Genomic DNA, 19,688 nt, shown 5'->3' on the forward strand with positions numbered 1-19,688 from the left:
AAAAACAAAAAAAAAAAGTTGGAAAAAAAAAAAATTAAAAAAAAAAAAACCTATTCAAAGCGCTTAAGCCAACACTGTCTCCTGCAAGTTCACAGCAATGCCAGGAGGCAGGTTTCCAAGCTCACTTTCTAGAAGAGAAAACCACCCAGCAAAGGAAAAGTGAGTTGACTGAGGCAGGCAGGAGGTGGGAGAACTGGGCTTGGGCTGGTTTTTCCTGACTTTAAACCCACTGCTTTTTCTTTAGGGGAAGAAAAAAATCAAAACAACAAAAAACCAGACATATCCTCACTGAATAAAAAGCAGTACAATGCAGAAACAGCTTGGAAGGTTTCATATTCTTTCACATTAAAAAAAATGTTTTTTTTTCCTTTCTATTTCTTTTCTTAGAAGGGTGCAGGATACATAAAATGACGGTAGTTAGAGAGTAAGGAACAAATGATCAAAGTGTTTTTTTTTCCCCCCCAAGTTTTGGAACAGCGACTAAACATATTTTCACATAAGTGAAGCAAGATGTGTTTCCCCGGCTTTTGGGCTGACCAAGGGCCAATCCTGGCAGGTATTAAGTTTTGGATTCTAAAGTTGCTCAAGGTGCTGGGTTTGGAGAGAGAGGTGGCCCCGCGTCCTGCCTCCGAGGGGCAGAGGCCCCGCCTGCGAAGTGCGCTCCTCGATCCCCTTCGAGAAATGCACACACAGGCTGGTGGCCGCGGTTGGCTGAGCCTGACTCCCTTCACGAGGACGGTCCTGGGAAAGCAGAGGGGCCGGTGGTGGAGGACTCTGCTGGTGCCAGCAGCGAGAGCTGCTCTCTGTATCTTCACAAGCACAGGGACACCTCTTCTGTCGAGTCCCCTGCCCGGAGAGGCTGCCGGATCCGGGTCCCACGGCTGGGACTCGGGGGCCTCAGGTTGGTTGTGCAGCCTGACCTCAAAGCTTTGGCTGTGCCCTCCGGAGTCCCTTTTCTGCCTTTGGTGGACCAAAGGCCCACGCGCTGAGCTTGTTCAGGAAAATGTCCATCTTTCCCCCCCTCTGCCGGCCTCAGACACCTGTGCAGGTGCATATGCTGCGGGAGCTCCTCTCGGCTTTGGGAGACAAGGAGGGGGGGGGGGGGCGCTGTGCAAACCCACTGGCAGTCACTCCCCTGCCCGTGCTTTCTCCTGCCCCCTCTAGCAACAGTCCAAGGCAAGAAAGCCGCGCTCCAAGAGTAAAAGCAAGACAGACCTTCTGAGGAAGTGCATCGAAGATAAAATTCAGCTCTTTGAGGAGCAAGCCCCCGAAGACCTGGTTGAAAAGGTCAGTCCTCCTGCCTCCTCTGTTGCTCTCACTGCACACACGGGGCCGATGCCACCCAGTTCCCAGCACACACGGAGTCCCCGGGGGCCCTCACTGCCCGTCCCTGTTCTGCCGTGGTCCCGCAGCTGGGACCCAGCCCTGCCCCTCAGGCCCTTCCGCCCATCCTGTCTGGAACTCTCCTCCCTCCCCGCCCGGTCTCTGGTTCCATCTCTGCTTCGTCCTTCGGGCCCCACGTCTCAGCTGCTGCCGCGGTGGCCGCCGTCGCTGTGCCTGGCTCTGCGCCCAGGCGTTCACACGTGTTATACTTTACGTCCCTGCGTGTACCACGCACAAACATGCGGAGCCTTCCACGTTCTTCCCTGTTCCTGGATGAACCCTGCCGCCTTCCCTTACCCGGATAGATGAACCTTGTCTTTGGCCCTCCTGAGGCACCGCCTCTGTCCTCAGGTGTCCCCTCCCCTAAGAAGCCTGATCGGATCACCCGGTTCTTCCCCCTCCTTCCTCCTTTCTTATCCTGACACGTACCCCACTGTGCGTTCACTGCGCTGGGACCCTGAGGCGGCATGATGCAGTGGCTCGGGTGTGGTGTCGACAAACTCTAGGACTTCAGTGGCGAAGGTCCGTCCTGGCCTCACTCTCATGGTTGGGGGAGACGGACAGAAAGCACTTAAAACCACAGACCCTGATCAGTGTCGTTAGGACACAGAGGAGGTGATGCAACAGTGATGAGACGGGGCTGGCTGGGGGGAAGTGAGACCCACCAGAGGCGGCCGAGTCAGGTCAGGTCTCTCTGGAGAGGTGACGCTTAAGAGTTGACACTGTGCCTTCGCTGCCTGGGTGCCCGCCGTGTCCCCAGCACCCCTCGCAAAGGGTGGGTTCCTGAGAGGAGGGGTTCAGTGGGTGGATCTATCAGACCATCTCTGAGCGGCCGTTTTCTTCCTGCCTCCTGTCCGTGTCCTTGTCTAGGTGTATTTAGTGCAGGTGTATTTTTCAGATCGCAAAAGCATAATCTGGCCGGGAGCCACAGAGCCTGCGCAGGGTGAGAGGTCAGTGGCTCCTTCTAGGGGTGACCAGGCTGGGATGTCTCAAGGGACACAGGAGGCAGCACCCTGTTCCCACCCAAGTTCTCTGCGAACCTGAGAAGTAGGACGAAGACTGAGGCGGGTAGAGGTGAAAATGTCGGCGTCCTCGTTGCTAAAGGCTAGCACTGAAGATGGAAATTAGTGTGAGAGCCAGATGGGCTTGCTGAGCGGCTACCTGGTCACAGGCTTCCCTGGGGCTCTCTGGGTGCCTTCCTGGAGGAGGTGAACACGAGGGCAGCTCTCAGGCAGAGCTAGCCTGCCTGGTGGGTTGTGGTTGCAGTTCACCAAGGAGCAGCAGAGGAGAGGGGTGCTGAGGGGCAGCCTGGGGGCCCAGTGGGGCATTTCCTCCAACACAGGCCAGTTCGTGACCCAAACACATCAGGCTCGAGGTGGATGTTGCTGCAGAAGGAAAACTTGAGGTTTGTTTTGGCAGGGAGAGTGGGTGGCCTGAACCACGGCCAAGGACATGGTGCAGGTTCAGGGGAGCCCAGAGGATTGGCAGCCCTGTGAAAAGGCTGCTTTGCGGGAATACAGGGTGTCCCGAGGGTAGGACAGCTGGCCACGGTGGAGGGTCTCACGTGCCAGGCTGAGAAGGTGAGCGGAACCTCGCTGGTCCCGTCGACGGAGGAGAGGGACAGGCTGGATGACTACTGGGTGGCCGTGAGTGGTGACAGATGACATCCTGTCCCGCGGTTCCCTGAGCCAGACTCTGCAGCCCGCCCTGCCCTGAGTTCACCTCCATCGTTTCCGTGTGAGTCGTGCATTTGTCCTGAGATCCAGCCAGGCCCTTTGCGTGTGTGGAAGACGCAGCCCTCTGCCCCACTCTGGACGATCGCTGGCATTTTCAAGGGCAGTTTACGTTTCATGTTTGTCCTGTGCACTGATTTAAGAACTTAACTCCCTTCTTGAGATACACTAACCCTCCAGTAAGAATAGTGCTCATTTATTTTGTTTGCCTTTGAATGCCTGCGTCTCTGGGCACCCTACTCAGGACTTTCTGTATACATATATGTTGCTTATAGGTGACGGGCATAATTAAAAATAGATCTACCCTATGACCCAGCAATAGCACTGCTAGGAATCTACCCAAGGGACACAGGAGTGCTGATGCATAGGGGCACTTGTACCCCAATGTTTATAGCAGCACTCTCAACAATAGGCAAATTATGGAAAGAGCCTAAATGTCCATCAACTGACGAATGGATAAAGAAATTGTGGTTTATATACACAATGGAGTACTACGTGGCAATGAGAAAGAATGAAATACGGCCCTTTGTAGCAACGTGGATGGAACTGGAGAGTGTTATGCTAAGTGAAATAAGTCAGGCAGAGAAAGACAGAGACCATATGTTTTCACTCTTATGTGGATCCTGAGAAACCTAACAGAAGACCATGGGGGAGGGGAAGGGGAAAAAAAGCTAGAGAGGGAGAGAGCCAGACCATAAGAGGCTCTTACAAAACTGAGAATAAACTGAGGGTTGATGGGGGGTGGGAGGGAGGGGAAAGTGGATGACGGGCATTGAGGAGGGCACCTGTTGGGATGAGCACTGGGTGTTGTATGGAAACCAATTTGACAATAAATTTCATATTAAAAAATAAAAATAAAATAAAATAATTAAAAATACATACGATACAAATCAGGCACACGCTTTACAGATAGATAAGTAAGAGCTAAGCCATCTGAGAGCTAGGTGCTCCTGCATTTGGGCACCCCACGTCCCGTAGAAGAAGCCCCACGAGTGTCCAGGGACGGGGGGTGGGGGGGGGGCGGGGCTCCAGCTTCTGAACCTCCGGCCCCTCGCCCTGGTGCTGCCTCTGCGTCGAAGGCCCAGGTCAGGATTGACGGGGAATATTCTCACCGGATGCGGTTACCTCCCGCGGTTGTTCAGTGTGGGACAGACACGCCTCGGCTCCCGCATCTGTCACATGAGGATTGGGACAATCAGAACCTAGTAGCAACGGGGTCATTGGGAGGAGCAAACGGACAGAAAGGTACTTCCTAGCTCTGAGGGGGCTACAGTGCTGGTTTTTGATGACGCAGCAGCCCCGTGTGTGTGCGCCAGAACCCAGAGAAAGGCAGGAGGCCTTTGTCAGCTGTAACCTTTTAATGACAGGCCATCGGCACAACCGGCCACCTCACTGTGGCAAGTGCCGATAGAATGCGCACTCTCAAGCCAACGGCTTTGACGTTCCTCCCGACATCGATCGGCCGCGTCTCTTAGCACTGGGGCCAGAATTGTTCAGAATTTCCATCTGCAGGGTAATTTCGGATGGAGATGACAGCCCTCGGTCTGAGTGCCAGCAGCTGAGAGCGGTCTGATCGTGTTCCAGGACTGGGAAACCCCTCACAGCTCGTGCGGCTGGAAAGAGGGACTGGGTCAGAGACCCGTCACAAAGCCTCAGTCTGGCCGGCAGTGTGGGGTTCCCAGAGGGACCCTGGCTTCACTCGTTGGGGCTGCCAAGCACACTGGAGGCACCTGCTGGGTGCCCCCTTTCTTTGCTAGAATCCGAGACCGCGATCCCTGTAACCCTCAGTCCCGGGTGGATATGTGCCTCGTCTGGACGCTTCCGCCTGAAGGGATTTGCCCAACGTCAGTGCATACTAGAGCTGAGGGTCGGATGAGGCACATCTGCCGTGTTGTGACCCAGCTGCGACAGCGAGGAGGTTCAGCCTCCCAAAGTGGCTCTCCCGTGCCCTGCCCGCGTCCCCCTTGCCTTTCCTCCACTTCTTTCCCTGCCTTTCTCGTCTTTCTCCTATCCTTCTGTCTCCTTCCACTTCCTTCTTCGGAGATCGTTTTGTGGACTGCCTTCTCCGGGCCCGGCCGGTCTCGGTTTCTGCTCTTAAGATGTTCACAGCCTCAGGCGTGCGGCCACTTGGCGCACCAGCCGTTTGGAGGTTCCCCTCCTGCTTTCAGATAGAAAACCCACCCCGCTGACCCGAGCTCCGCCGTGGGTGAGTGGCTGTTTGACTGGTTCACAGAGAGTGGTGTGAATGATGCAGGGAGACAGACAGACAGACGAGGATGGGCTTCCTGCCTGACCACTTTTTCTCCACAGCTGAGGAGCTAATGGAGTGAGGAGTCTGCTCTGGTCACCGGCAGCTGCCGGAGGGGCCGGAGTGTGCCTGTGATCAGAAATGGGACTCAGGCAGCGACACCTGGGCCTTCTGATGGGGGGGGGGGGTCACTGTAAGCTCACTGGTGCATCATTTTAAACCTGAAAGACTCTGGAGGGCATATACATTTTTAGAATAAGTTAATCCAGTTCCTAAATAACTTTCTGTTGTGATGGCATGAAACTTACAGGTGAATTTGAGAATTGGCATTCCATCCCCCAGAAGGCAGAATGTTTCTTTTTTTATTTGGATCCTCTCTTAGGGTCTTGAAGAAGATTTACAATTGTTTCTGTAAGTAGGGTGACCATATATCTCAGTCTCTTGGGACGGTCCCAATGACCTTCCCGTTAGCTCCTTTTCACTCTCAACTTCGTGATAAACCATATGGTCACCTTAGATGAAAGGTATTTCTTTGCGTGATTTCTAGATCCAATATAGGTTTGCTCGCAGTTGTGAATGGTAACCTGCCTTCTTCTTTTTTAACCTTTTACTTATTTTTATTTTTTTGAGAGAGAGAGAGAGAGTATGTACGCATGCAAGTGGGGAAGGGGAGGAGGGAGAGGGAGGGAGAGAATCTTAAGCAGCCTCCACGCTCAACGTGGAGCCTGATGCGGGGCTTGATCCCACGACCCTGGGATCATGACCTGAGCTGAAATCAAGAGTCAGACAGATGCTCAACCATCTGAGCCACCCAGGCCCCCCATGGTAACCTATTTTCAATTGTATTTTTGACATATTCAGTACTGGTGTAAAGAAACGTTACCAGTTTTTATTAATAAGTCTTTCCAGACTGTCTCTGTTCTGTCTCTGGAGCCGGACATCTGCGTCCAAGTCCTAGCTTTGCCACTTGCCAGCTGTGTGACCTTGAACAAGTTTCTTAACTGTTCTGTGCCCTTTTATACTCATCCTTCAAGGTGGATAATAGAAGCCCCTGTCTTTTGGGATTCTTCTTGTGAGAATTCACCTGCTGCTTCTGTTGATTTTCTGCATAGTCAGTCACCATGTCGACAAATAATTGCAATTTCGTTGCCTCCCTTCCCAGCCTGTGCCTCATTGCTCTTCCTTATCAGTGTTTCCATGTCCTTGTCTGCTGGTTCCATCATCTCTCTTGTTTCCCCTGATGGATTTCCCCCTGAGTTGTGGATCCCATTTTCCTACGTCTTGGTGTGCATGGTAATTTTTGATTAGATGCTAGGCATGGTAGTTTTACATGCCGGGTACCAGACTTTGTGGCATTTTCTTTAATAGTGTTGGCGTTTGGACATGTACTTACATTGTTTAGGATTCGTTTTATCCCTTCAAGACATGCTTTTAAGTTTTGTTAGGTTGGAATTAAGAGCTGCCTTTAGTCAAGAGCTAATTTATCACTATTACTGAGGTACTACCCATCTCCCTGATGCCTCTGTGCTTTTCTCACTCAGGCTAATAGGAACACTGACTCTTCCCAGCTCTCTGTGGGCTCCAGAAATCGCTATGCCTCTTATTTTTGGTGGTTCTTTTCCTGATCTGGTACAGTTTTGTTGGTTTTTTTTTCCCAAGCATGCCCAACGCTTAGCAAAAGCCTTGAGAACACCCCTGGAGGTCTCTGGAGTATTCTCTCTCTCTCTCTCTCTCTCTCTCTCTCTCTCTCTGCAGCTCCTTCCTCTTTGGGACTCTGCCCTACAAATTCTAGACACAGTGACCTCCCAAACTCTGATTTTCTTTTCTTAACCCGGTGCACCTGCTGGGCTTTCCCCAGGTCCCCATCCGATGGTGCACCCAAGGAACTGCATCCAAGCAGTAAGCTGAGGCAGCTGTGGGGCCACCTTGTCTATTTCCTTCCTCTCTGGTACCCCAGTGCTGCCCAGTATCTGAAAACTATGGCATCATATATGGGATCTGGTTTTCTGGTGGTGGGAAAGTAAATCTGTTTTTGGTTCTTCCATCCTGGCCAGAAGTAGAAAATTTTGACCTATCCCTTTGTCATAGGTTTTGAATTTTACCCTGTTTTTAAAAAGTTTTTTTCTGGGGCACCAGGGTGGCTCAGTCGGTTAAGCGTCCGCCTTCAACTCAGGTCATAATCTCATGGTTTGTGAGTTTGAGCCCCACGTCAGGCTCTGTGCTGACAGCTCAGAGCCTGGAGCCTACTTGGCATTTTCTGTCTCCTTCTCTGTCTCCCTCCCCCGCTCATGCTCTGTCTGTATCTCTCTCTCTAAAAATAAACATTAAAAAAAAAAAAACAAAAAACTTGTTACTGATTTTCATTTTTTTTAGTATTCTAGTTAAAGAATAAAGTATATATGATAATGATACTTTGGAATTTATCGTGGTTCCACTGCAGCTTTATAAAAGTCCTATTTTGAAAGATATTTCATTTGTCTTCAGAAAGGCTGGGTGTTTTCTGTTAGGTATGGAGAAGGAAGCCCTAGGAGGTAGGTAAAAGCCAGGACCTAAGGAAGTCTGGAGGCTACACTAAGAAACCGAGCCTTTGAGGCAAAATTTAGTCACTTTGTAGAGAATATTTGGGGGGACATACTCACTTTTAATTCTGTCTCGAACCCCTCCTTTCCTGCCTGGTCTCTGCTCTCTTTGACTCTAGGGGATGTGGGCCTTGTCTTAGTCTGACCTGCTCTTTCCCTTGTGTTCATAGGGCTGAGCTAGAAGCTAAGCCTCCAGTCCCCGCTCCCATTAAGAAATTTCTCGATTTCTGTAAACTAAAGGGCCCCACGGCCAGACCCTCTGCAAGGCTAAGGGTCCACTGTGGGCTTGGTGGCTAGAGTCACCCTACAAGGGTCAGTTATGTCAGTCCCAGTACCCTCTCCTGGAGGACAACCAAGGAGGGCTTCTCATAGGTGGGTGCCTGATTGAGGAAGGGACATTCGAGATTCTTCCCTGACTTCCAGGAGACTCTGACCAGCTTGGTGCCATTGGTTGGATCTGTAGGACTGGAGGGCTGCCCCTCAAAATGTTGCCTGGCCAAGATATTACCTGCTGAATGCCTTGACCAGGACGGAGAATGTGTCTGTTCCTCCTGTCCCCGTGCCTGGGCCAATCCACAGAGCAAGGTAAACTCATAGCACAAATTATGGGACTCATTTTTACTTTCCAGCTAGTAGAAATAGGTCTGTCTGTTTATCTGTCTACATCTCTCTCTCTCTGTCTCTCTCTGTCTCCATATCTCTTTCTCTGTCCCACCTGTCTCTGCTTTTTACCCAACACTGAAGCTTGAAGACTTTCCCTATCAGTACACGAGAGTTCCCTCGTGGTGTTTTACAGCAGCTTAACATATCATGGTGCATGTGACGCTTAAATGATGTAGCTGGTGCTCAGCTCATAAGACATTTAGATTCTTTTCAACCTCTTGATATTTCAAACCATCTTGAATTCTGTTCGTATAGCCTCTCACTCTGGTGAGACAGGTGAGGGCAATAATTACTATTTCCATCTCATGGATGAGAATACTGAGACTCGGAAAGGTGGAGAGGCTTGTCCAAGGTCACGTCGCCGGCAGGTGCCCAAAGCACAGTCCTCTTTTTTTTTTTTTCTTTTTAACCTTTATTCATTTTTGAGGGGGGGAAGGGGAAGAAAGAGGGGGACAGAGGATCTGAAGCAGGCTCCATGCTGACAGCACAGAGCCCGACGTGGGGCTCGAACTCACAAACCATGAGATCATGACCCGAGTCGAAGACGGACCTCAACCCACTGAGCCACCCAGGTGCCCCAAACCACAGGTCTCTCTGCCCATCCCTCTGTCGCTTTAGCAGATCCAGAAATGAGGGGGATGTTTCAGCTAATCTTTGATGTGTCTGCTGCTGTTCTGGCACACAGTTCATATAAATTTCTCATGAATATTCTTTGCAGACACTTAGATGTGAAGGAAAATGACGTGACCGTGCCTCCTGCTCACCCATTATTTGTGGTCTTATTTGAAGGATGCTGTCCTCCACCTGAGTGGTACCCATTCACCCATTCGTTGTGTGTCCACTGTTTCCGGGTTTCGTGACACGCACGTGTGCACAGTCCATTAGCAGCCCCTTCATTCAGGAGTGGGACTCACGCGCTGCGATCGCCCGTGCAGCCTGCTGTGTTTCTGCACCCGCCGCGCCAGTCATGCAGAGGTGGCCGGGACTTCTGTCAGGCTCGCCTCTCCACACCCTGTCATCTCAGAAGTGACTAGAGCTTAAGCATGAAAATAATGTGCTCATTTTCCGATGACCTGACAAGAGAGAACGGTGACGGCACAGGTTCTTATGAAGCTTAGAAGAGAAGGTGCGTTGCGGGGGGAGGCGTTTTAGGAAGGGGAGAGAACATCCGTCCATCCAGCAAAGACTGGGAAATCCTGTACGTGGTTCCCTTTGCGTCTACTCAAGCCCCCGTCTTGTCCTTTGAGGCAGGCTCTGTCAAAGTCCTGTCCTGAAGCACGATTCTAAGGGAAGTTGCTTAGAATCTTCTTAGAATCCCACCATCCCCAGACAAAATGCAGATTCCTGAATGTGGCATTCAGGCCTCACAGGCTTCATTTTACCTTTCTAATCTCTTCCACTTCTGCCTTTCACTCACCAGAAGGTTACTAGAGTGATCTTTGGATGGCTTGAATGTAGTAACTTGTTTCTACATTGTCCATTTAAAAATTTTTACTTTGGGGGCACCTGGGTGGCTCAGTCGGTTGAGCGTCTGAATTCAGCTCAGTTCATGATCTCATGGTTCGTGGGTTCAAGCCCCGCATCAGGCTCTGTGCTGACAGCTCGGAGCCTGGAGCCTGCTTTGGACTCTGTGTGTGTGTCTCTCTCTACCCCTCCCCTGCTTGTGCTCTGTCTCTCTCTCTCAAAAATAAATGAATTTTTTTTTTTTGGGGGGGGACAGAGAGAGACAGAGCATGAATGGGGGAGGGGCAGAGAGAGAGGGAGACACAGAATCGGAAACAGGCTCCAGGCTCCGAGCCATCAGCCCAGAGCCTGACGCGGGGCTCGAACTCACGGACCGCGAGATCGTGACCTGGCTGAAGTCGGACGCTTAACCGACTGCGCCACCCAGGCGCCCTAAATGAATATTTTTTAAAAAGCTAAAACTTTACTTTTCATTTTTATAAAATGTAGGCATGCATTCTTTTAGAATCAAATAATTCTACAAGGTTTATGCTGAACAAGGAGCCAACTCCCAGGAGCCACACACACATACGTTTTCAAGTCCCCAGAGGTAATGACCTCTAATTTTTTAGTTTGATCTTTTGGCATTTACCTCCGTATTTCCAAATAACATGCTTATCTTGCTATTTCTTCATTTCTCTACTTTGGGTACTATCTATTTTTTTTTTTAATGTTTATTTATTTTTAAGACAGAGACAGACAGAGCATGAGCAGGGGAGGGGCAGAGAGAGAAGGAGACACAGAATGCAAAGCAGGCTCCAGGCTCCGGACTGTCAGCACAGAGCGTGATGTGGGGCTCAAACTCACGAACCACGAGATCATGACCCAAGCAAAATCAGAGCCACCCAGACACCCCTGACAAAGGTTGGTGGGGGGGAGGGTTGGTTATTTTATTTTGCATTTAAAGACATCACAGCCCCTAGAAAAAACTACTTTTTTGAAATGCACTGAGTCAGAGACACACATAAGGAGGCAGTTTAAACTTCCCATTTAAAATGAGAGTACTTAGCAGCGTATTATTTTGAAAATGAATTTTTATTACTTTAGGTAGCCTGAATATTTAATGAAACTTGTCACAGAAATGCAAACCCGTATCCTTTCCCAGAGCCTTTTTTAGACAAGGATGGAATCCCTCCCTGCAGGCACATGCTTATGGTGCTGGAATTAACAAAGTAAACTTTCCAAAGAGAAGAAAAGGATTTTGGAGAATCTTTCTTGTCTTAATTCTGCTGTCCACGTGGTTCGTGCAGCACACACGAAAAGCTTTACGCTGCCCCCACGTTTTAGGTTTGAATTTGCGTAAAAAAAACTCAAGATACCCTCATGGCCGCCTCACCCTGCCCTGCCCTTCTGCAGGAGACACGGCTTTCAGGATATTTGGGCCACCACCCGTCCAAGGATGGGGCCAAAGGAGGCCGTTCGGAGGTCACGGTGACAGGAAATCTGAGCTCATGGCAGGTGTGGGAGAAGGGCACCGCTCCTCCCTTTCTGGGTCACATGCCCATCACTCGTGTTATTCCTCTCGAGGAACTCTCCGTAGGTTTGCCATAGCCCTTCCCACTTCCTCGGGGTGTGTAAATATGTCACCGTTTAATCAGACTGTGGCCTTTAAATATGTGCAGCCTCATCCCCAAAGGCAAGGGAATTAAAAGCAAAAATGAACTATTGGGACCTCATGAAGATAAAAAGCTTCTGCACAGCAAAGGGAACAATCAACAAAACTAAAAGGCAACTAACGGAATGGGAAAAGATATTTGCAAATGACATATCGGACAAAGGGCTAGTATCCAAAATCTATAAAGAGCTCATCAAACTCTACACCTGAAAAACAAATAATCTAGTGAAGAAACGGGCAGAAAACATGACTAGACACTTGTCCAAAGAAGACATCCAGATGGCCAACAGGCACATGAAAAGATGCTCAACATCGCTCCTCATCAGGGAAATACAAATCAAAACCACACTCAGATATCACCTCACACCAGTCAGAGTGGCCAAAATGAACCAATCAGGAAACTATAGATGCTGGAGAGGCCGTGGAGAAATGGGAACCCTCTTGCACTGTTGGTGGGAATGCAAACTGGTGCAGCCGCTCTGGAAAACAGTGTGGAGGCTCCTCAAAAAATTAAAAATAGACCTACCCTATGACCCAGCAGGAGCACTGCTAGGAATTTACCCAAGGGATACAGGAGTACTGATGCATAGGGGCACTCGTGCCCCAATGTTTATAGCAGCACTCTCAACAATAGCCAAATTATGGAAAGAGCCTAAATGTCCATCAACTGATGAATGGGTAAAGAAATTGTGGTTTATATACACAATAGAATACTATGTGGCAATGAGAAAGAATGAAATATGGCCTTTTGTAGCAACATGGATGGAACTGGAGAGTGTGATGCTAAGTGAAATAAGCCATACAGAGAAAGACAGATACCATATGGTTTCACTCTTATGTGGATCCTGAGAAACTTAACAGAAACCCATGGGGGAGAGGAAGGAAAAAAAGAAGAAAAAGAAGTTAGAGTGGGAGAGAGAGCCAAAGCATAAGAGACTCTTAAAAGCTGAGAACAAACTGAGGGTGGATGGGGGGTGGGAGGGAGGGGAGGGGAGGTGATGGGCATTGAAGAGGGCATCTTTTGGGATGAGGACTGGGTGTTGTATGGAAACTAATTTGACAATAAATTTCATATAATAAAAAAATAAAAAATAAAAAAATAAATATGTGCAGCCTATCATATGGCAATTATACCTCAGTAAAGCTTTTTTTAAAAAAACCCATGCATGGGGAGGTATTATTATTCCCATTTTACAGATGAGGAAATAGAGTCATACGCAGCTGAATGAATTTGCCCAAGGTCACGAGCTAGTGAGTGACAGTAAGTGACAGAGCTGGAAACCGTACTTGGGCCTCTGGCTCTGGAGCCCTTGGCCCCCCTTCACCCCTGTGCCTACTTGGGTCCTCAGTTGGGAGCTCTTTCAGGGTCAGATTCTTGTCTCACTCATCTTCACCTCTTCTCTACCCCCGCCCCCTCTCCTAAGTGCACCACACATTCCTTTATATGATACCTACTTGGTGCTCATTAGTCAGTTTTTGGATTGATGAATGAAAGCATAAATGGATTTTCTGTCTGCAGACTTGCAGGAAGAAAGTAGCTGTGGGACAAAGGCATTTGCAGGAAGACCGGGAAGATCCTTGAAGCACGTTAGAGACCCCGCGTCCCCATGAAGAAGCCATCAGACACGGCTCTTGGGTCCCACTCTCCCGAGGCTTTGCCCAGTCTTGGAGGGACGTGGGGGCACCGCATGAACTGTGTGGACGCCTCAGGCTGAGTGTGACTGCCAGCCAACCCAGGAGGTCCAGGTGTGATCCGAAGTCACCATGGGAACCCATCAGTGGGCAGGTGACTGTCACCTGGTTGTCCACATTAGGGCAAGGTGGGGGTCTAGTAGCACCCTCTTGAGAACGAGGCTTCTTGTTCCCGTTCGAGCAGGGAAATGAACGTCTGTCTTCCAGACCAGCTCTGTCTGTCTGCCATACTTCTGTGTCTTCTTGCCTCTGGCCCCCGATGTTTGTGGGCGTTGCCGTGAACCAGATATGCAGGTGCCTATACTGTGTATCTTTGCAGACCCTGCCTTCCGTTGGTGGCTCCTCTCCGTTCTCTGAGGCTGGTCAGAGGCCCTGCCTCTCCAAGAAGCGTTTGTAGGGCCCCCCAAACAGAAGTTTCTTCCCCAGCCGGCAAGCTGTCCGTTTGTTCCTTTGGGGGACTTCTTCCCTCTCCACCCCCATCAGACTTCTTCCCGAAGGTCAGGTTGTAGAGGTGAAATCTGCGCTTTTCAAACTGGGCCTTGTCTGCTTCCGAGGGACACGTGGATGGACATGGTGGGGCTGTGCAGCCACGGGAGATCCGGGGTCGGCATCCTCCGCCGGCCCCCACATCACATAAGTATTCTTCCCTGTGTCAGCCATCCGAGACCTCTCCGAACATAAACAGATGAATATTAAAAATAGGTTACATGAAGGGGCGCCCAGGTGGCTCAATCGGTTAAGCGACCGACTTCGGCTCAGGTCATGATCTCGCCGTCCGTGGGTTCGAGCCCCGCGTCGGGCTCTGTGCTGACAGCTCGAAGCCTGGAGCCTGCTTCGGATTCTGGGTCTCCCTCTCTCTCTGCCCCTCCCCCACTTGCGCTCTGTCTCTTTCTCTCAAAAATAAAATAAGCGTGGGGCGCCTGGATGGCGCAGTCGGTTAAGCGTCTGACTTCAGCCAGGTCACGATCTCGCGGTCCGTGAGTTCGAGCCCCGCGTCGGGCTCTGGGCTGATGGCTCGGAGCCTGGAGCCTGTTTCCGATTCTGTGTCTCCCTCTCTCTCTGCCCCTCCCCCGTTCATGCTCTGTCTCTCTCTGTCCCAAAAATAAATAAAAAAAATAAATAAATAAATAAATAAATAAAATAAGCGTGAAAAATTTTTAAAAAATCGGTGACATGGCAGAAAACAGAATTCCACAAAGTGTTTCAATATTTCTTATTGTGGTAAAATATAGATGACGTGAGACTTACTGTCTTAACCGCTTCTGCTCATACAGGCCAGTGCCATGCAGTACGTTCACCCTGTTGTGCAAAGCGTCCCCGCCATCCGTCTTCCCAAACTGAACCTCTGTCCCCACGAAACACCAACTCCCCGTGTCTGCTGCCCCCAGCCCCTGGCACACATCATCTGCTTTCTGTGTCTATGGACTTGACTGCTCTAGGAATCCTACAGTGTCTGTCCTTTTGTAACTGGCCTATGTCACGGAGCACGCCGTCCTCCAAATTGTAGCCTGTGTTAGAATTTCCTTTCCTTTTAAGGCTGTGTGATACCCCGTCCGTATCTGGGTTACGTTTACCTTTGGTTTTGCAATGAAATTCCACACGCGCTTTTTTTTTTAAGTAACTTTTTAAGGTTTATGTATTTATTTTGAGAGTGTGTGTGTGTGGGCAAGTGGGAGAGGAGCAGAGACAGAGGGGGAGAGAGAGGTTCCCAAGCAGGCTCTGTGCTGTCTGCGCAGGGCCCGACGCGGGGCTCAAACTTATTAACCGTGAGATCATGACCTGCGCCAAAACCAAGAGTCGGACGCTTAACCGACTGAGCCACCCCAGGCACCCCGAAATTCCACACACGTTTAAAGATTAAAGGAAAGACTTCACCAAGACACGTGTTCAAGCAGGCCGCTTTTTGGCTTGTGGCGTCCCTGTGAGGGGAGGGGGTACACATTAAAGGGAGCTGCCATCAGGGGCTCGGGGGGCCACGTGTGAGAAGCATCAGACCCCCTTGTTCATGTGGCATCTTTTCTGGAGAAAGGAGAAGAGGCAGTGGGGACATAGAGAAGACACACTGATGTCAGAATGAACTGCTTGGTTGTGGGACCCAGAGGAGTGGATGCATTCCCTTGTCTGGGGTTTCTGGAGCCCCTCAGGTGCTGGGCCCTCCCCCCGAGGGGCTCGGGTCCCCGCTGGGTCAACGGTGCGGTGAGGGCCAGCAGGAGGAGGAAAGGCAGAGACGAGAGTGACAAGCATGTGCTCGGTGAGGGCACTTCTAACACAGTGGTTGGAACCGGGGACGGAAGGACAAATAGAGGATCTTCAGGAAGACGAGGATGCGGGGCATTTCAGTCCCGCGGGGAGCCCCCAGGCACCCGGGAAGGGTGGAGTCCCAGGGGTGCGGTGGGGGGAGCAGAGGAATAGATGAGACTTTGCAGGCATACCTCTGCTGGGAGCGGGGTGGGAAGGGGCTCAGAGCCTGTTCCGAAGTTTAAACTTTCATCCTCTGGATGGGATTTCACTCTGGGTAGCCACGTAATTCCCTGCACCTTCCAGAGTGATAAATGTGGAGGGAACAGCCAGACTCCAGAAGCCCCAGCGAGGCGAGTGTTTGCAAGCAGAGACACCCCGTGGTCCTAAATTGCACGCTGCACCTCCCAGTGCTTGCTTCTTTGCAAGTCGTGGAGGCCCTTCCCGAGCCCCCCCACCCCCACCCCCACCCCCAGTGAATGGGTGCTTGAGCTCAGCCTAGCGGGGTGCTGTCTGGAAGTCCTCTCTCCACACCCCCCGCCACTCACCTGTGTGGCTTGTGGCCTGCCATCCCCAGGTCCGCGGGGAGCTGCTCCGGGAACGCGTGCAGCATCTGGAGGCCCAGGAGGCACGCTTCGCAGAGTCCCTCGCCTCCCTGCAGTTCCAGAAGGCCACCAGGATAGCCAAGACCCTGTGGGCTTACACCGCCCTCCTGAGCGTCCAGGACCTGCTCTTGGAAGAGCTGAGCGAGTCGGAGACCCTGACGAAGCTGGCCTGCGAGCAGATCCTGGGGTCGCACAGCCCGGTGAGCGCGGGGGCTCGGGAAGGAAGAGGGGACGATTGGGATGGGCTCCTCTGGCTCCCCTCCCACCCCCCGCCGGCAAGTGGGTGGTCGCCTGCCCTGTGTATGCTTCAGGGTCTCAGTGAGGACTAAGTGAGGGAATTTACAACCCCGAGGCTGCTCGATTGCCTTGCCCCTGAGAAGTAACCTTTTGAATTACAACATTTTTAACACCTCTGACACCGGGATGCGTCTCCCACATCCACAGCAGCATCAGGAGCTCCATCACAGAGCTGTGAAAAATAACAGTGTGGCTTTCAATTAATGGCGCCCTAGATGCAATGAAATACTGCACTGTTGTTTACGTTTATGATCACATTTGTACGGTTATTCCCGCACGCCGCATTTTTTTCAAGGTGCGAGAGGTGTATTCATAAAACAAAAGCCATGGAAGTAACTGAGGACTAACCTTAGATCCTTGAGGAGAGTGTTTTAGAATTTCGTATGTTATTATCCTACCTATAGAGACGAAAAGGAATTCAGGCTTATTGAGTATATGCGAGCAAAAGCGCTAACAAGCTGTGAATGGGCATACTCTCATTTGAGCGTTAATAGTTCGCAAGCATGCATCTAAAAATGACGCGTTAAGCGCGATTGAGTATAAGTTGCGGTCTTACTGCTGGACCTTTATGCTCCCTGTCACACATTATATCGCTTAGTTATAGCACTGTGCTGTGAAGTAGGTACTGCTGTTCAGTTCTCGGGTAGAGAAATTGAGATCCCGGCAGGTGGCATATCAAGTTCTTTGTGAAGTCCACGCGGCTAATAAAGAAATGCCAGGAGCGGAAGGCAGTCTGTTTCTGACTTAAACTCTCTAGGTCACGTTCATGGACTGTCCACCTTGATCTTGCCGGTGGGGGTTAAAAGTCATAAATAACATTAGATTCTGAAGAGTCCAGAACTACTTTTCCCATAAACATCATGCGTCCTGCACTGTGACCACAATTATGACGTTTATTTCTGTTAGGGATAGAAAGATGTGGAAACGTTGGCATTCCAGCACAAAACATCTGGATGCTAAATAAATTAAAATGAGCATACTTCTTAGTGCTTTGTGAGTTCACAAGAGAATGTGGAAAATTCCCAAAGGCCAAGGATATCCTGGGGAAGGCAAATCCAGAGGCTCAGATCCAGGGAAAAAGACTGAAACCTACAACCCAGGGATTTGGGGTTCATTTGGGGGAGACAGGAGATGAGGCTGGGGGTGTTCGAGGAGGTAGGACACCCAGTGAGGGGGTGGGAAGAGAAAGTCACCTGCTGTCAAAGGTGTTACCAGGGAAACCTGTCCTTCCCTCCCTTCCCCAGCCCTGCTCTGGGGGTGGGGGTGGGGTGGGGTGGGGTGTAGGGGAGTCTCCCCGTGAATTTGTAGTCAAAGGCTCTTGCTGCTGTGAGGAAGGAATCCAAAAATACTTTAGCCCTCCAGTCAGGAAATCTCTAAGCTGATACATTAAATTAAAGTGGTTTATATATACAATGGAATACTACATGGCAATGAGAAAGAATGAAATACGGCCTTTTGTAGCAACGTGGATGGAACTGGAGAGTGTTATGCTAAGTGAAATAAGTCATACAGAGAAGGACAGATACCATATGTTTTCACTCTTATGTGGATCCTGAGAAACTTAACAGAAGACCATGGGGGAGGGTAAGGGGGAAAAAAAAGGGAGGGAGCCAAACCATAAGAGACTCTTAAAAACAGAACAAACTGAGGGTTGGGGGGGTGGGAGGGAGGGGAAAGTGGGTGCTGGGCATGGAGGAGGGCACCTGTTGGGAGGAGCCCTGGCTGTATGGAAACCAATTTGACAATAAATTTCATATAAAAAAATAGAATAAAATAAAATGGTTGTAGGTTGAATGACGCCTCTGGTGCATGGCCAAAGCCACGGCACATCTTCTCTAGAGAAAAATAGCCTCAATCTGGGCAACTCGGGATTTTCACAGATAAATTTCAGCCAAATAAGTATTCTCAATTGAATTTCGGAGTCCCCTAACACGTAAGCAAGACGAGATGATGTATGTGTCGGAGAAACAAAACCCAACAGATTAAAATCCCTAAAGACGTCGGATGCTCGGATTAGCAGCCTAGACTATAAAATCACGATTTATGACATTGTCTTAAAAATTAAAGGTGCTACCAAAATGATTTTAAAGTTTCATTCACCTGGAGAGCAAAGCAAGTCTCCAGTTGCGTATATGTGATAGAAGACCCAAGATAATGAAAAGAAAACTTGATAGACCGTTGATGAGTCGTTCATGATAGTGAGGGGTTTCTGCACACCCCCCTCTTTCTGTGGGCGATCAGACGAGACACAGGGAAAGATACCAATGAACTGAATAGCCCATTCATCAGTCTGTATTTAATGTGTACCTACAGAATCTTACAGCTGGCAATTAACAAACACATCTTCTTCTGCAGCACACGTTGCAACAGTTAAGGAAACGACTATATAATATCATTTTGACCACCTTTTTGAAAGAAAAGACCAATTAGGTTTAAATCCACTTAAGAAAAGGTCATTACTCCAAGCCCATACTTTGGAAGTTTTAAAACTTACCTCTGAATAAGTCATTGGTCAAAGAAATCATAATGGAAACTTCTAAAACTGTAGAACAGAAAAATAATGTAATAATGTAAATAAAACAGATCAAAATTTGTGGGATTTGGCTAACGCAGCTTTTCAGCTCTAAGAGAAATGAATGCTCTAAACTTAAATTAGAGAAGAAAAGCTCACAGTTACAATCATATAAAAAGCTAGAGGGTAACAGTGACAAATTAATCTGTAGAAAGAAGGAAGGAAGGTTGCATAAATAAAATTTTAAAAACTGCCAAAATCCAACCAAACAAAACTATGATAGAAAAGATCAATAAAGAGAAGAGGTGAATTTTCTGGGGAAAAAAAAGTCTAATAAAATATACAAAGCTCTGACACAAGTGACCATTTAAAAAAGAGATAAGGGATGAGTAAATAATATTGTATGTATGTATTTATTTATTTATTTAATTTATTTTTAAATGTTTATTTATTTTTGAGAGAGAGAGAGAGAGAGAGAGAGAGAGAGAGAGAGAGAAACAGTGTAAGTGGGGAGGAGCAGAGAGAGGGAGACACAGAATCCGAAGCAGGCTCCAGGCTCCGAGCTGTCAGCACAGAGCCCGACTTGGGGCTCGAACTCACAAACCACAGGATCATGACCT

General features: G+C 49.5%; 1 protein-coding gene across 2 annotated transcripts in view; it reads left to right on the plus strand.

The window, feature by feature from the left end:
* EVC2 (EvC ciliary complex subunit 2) overlaps positions 1-19,688 on the plus strand; it is a 135,292-nt gene that overhangs the window by 98,517 nt on the left and 17,087 nt on the right. For both annotated transcript variants that reach the window (XM_049630286.1, XM_049630287.1), the window contains 2 exons: positions 1,165-1,287; positions 16,232-16,459. In XM_049630286.1, coding sequence (XP_049486243.1) covers positions 1,165-1,287; positions 16,232-16,459 — 351 coding nt within the window. The remainder of the gene's footprint in view (positions 1-1,164; positions 1,288-16,231; positions 16,460-19,688) is intronic.

Source organism: Panthera uncia, chromosome B1 (assembly GCF_023721935.1).
Source record: "Panthera uncia isolate 11264 chromosome B1, Puncia_PCG_1.0, whole genome shotgun sequence".
NCBI lineage: Eukaryota > Metazoa > Chordata > Mammalia > Carnivora > Felidae > Panthera > Panthera uncia.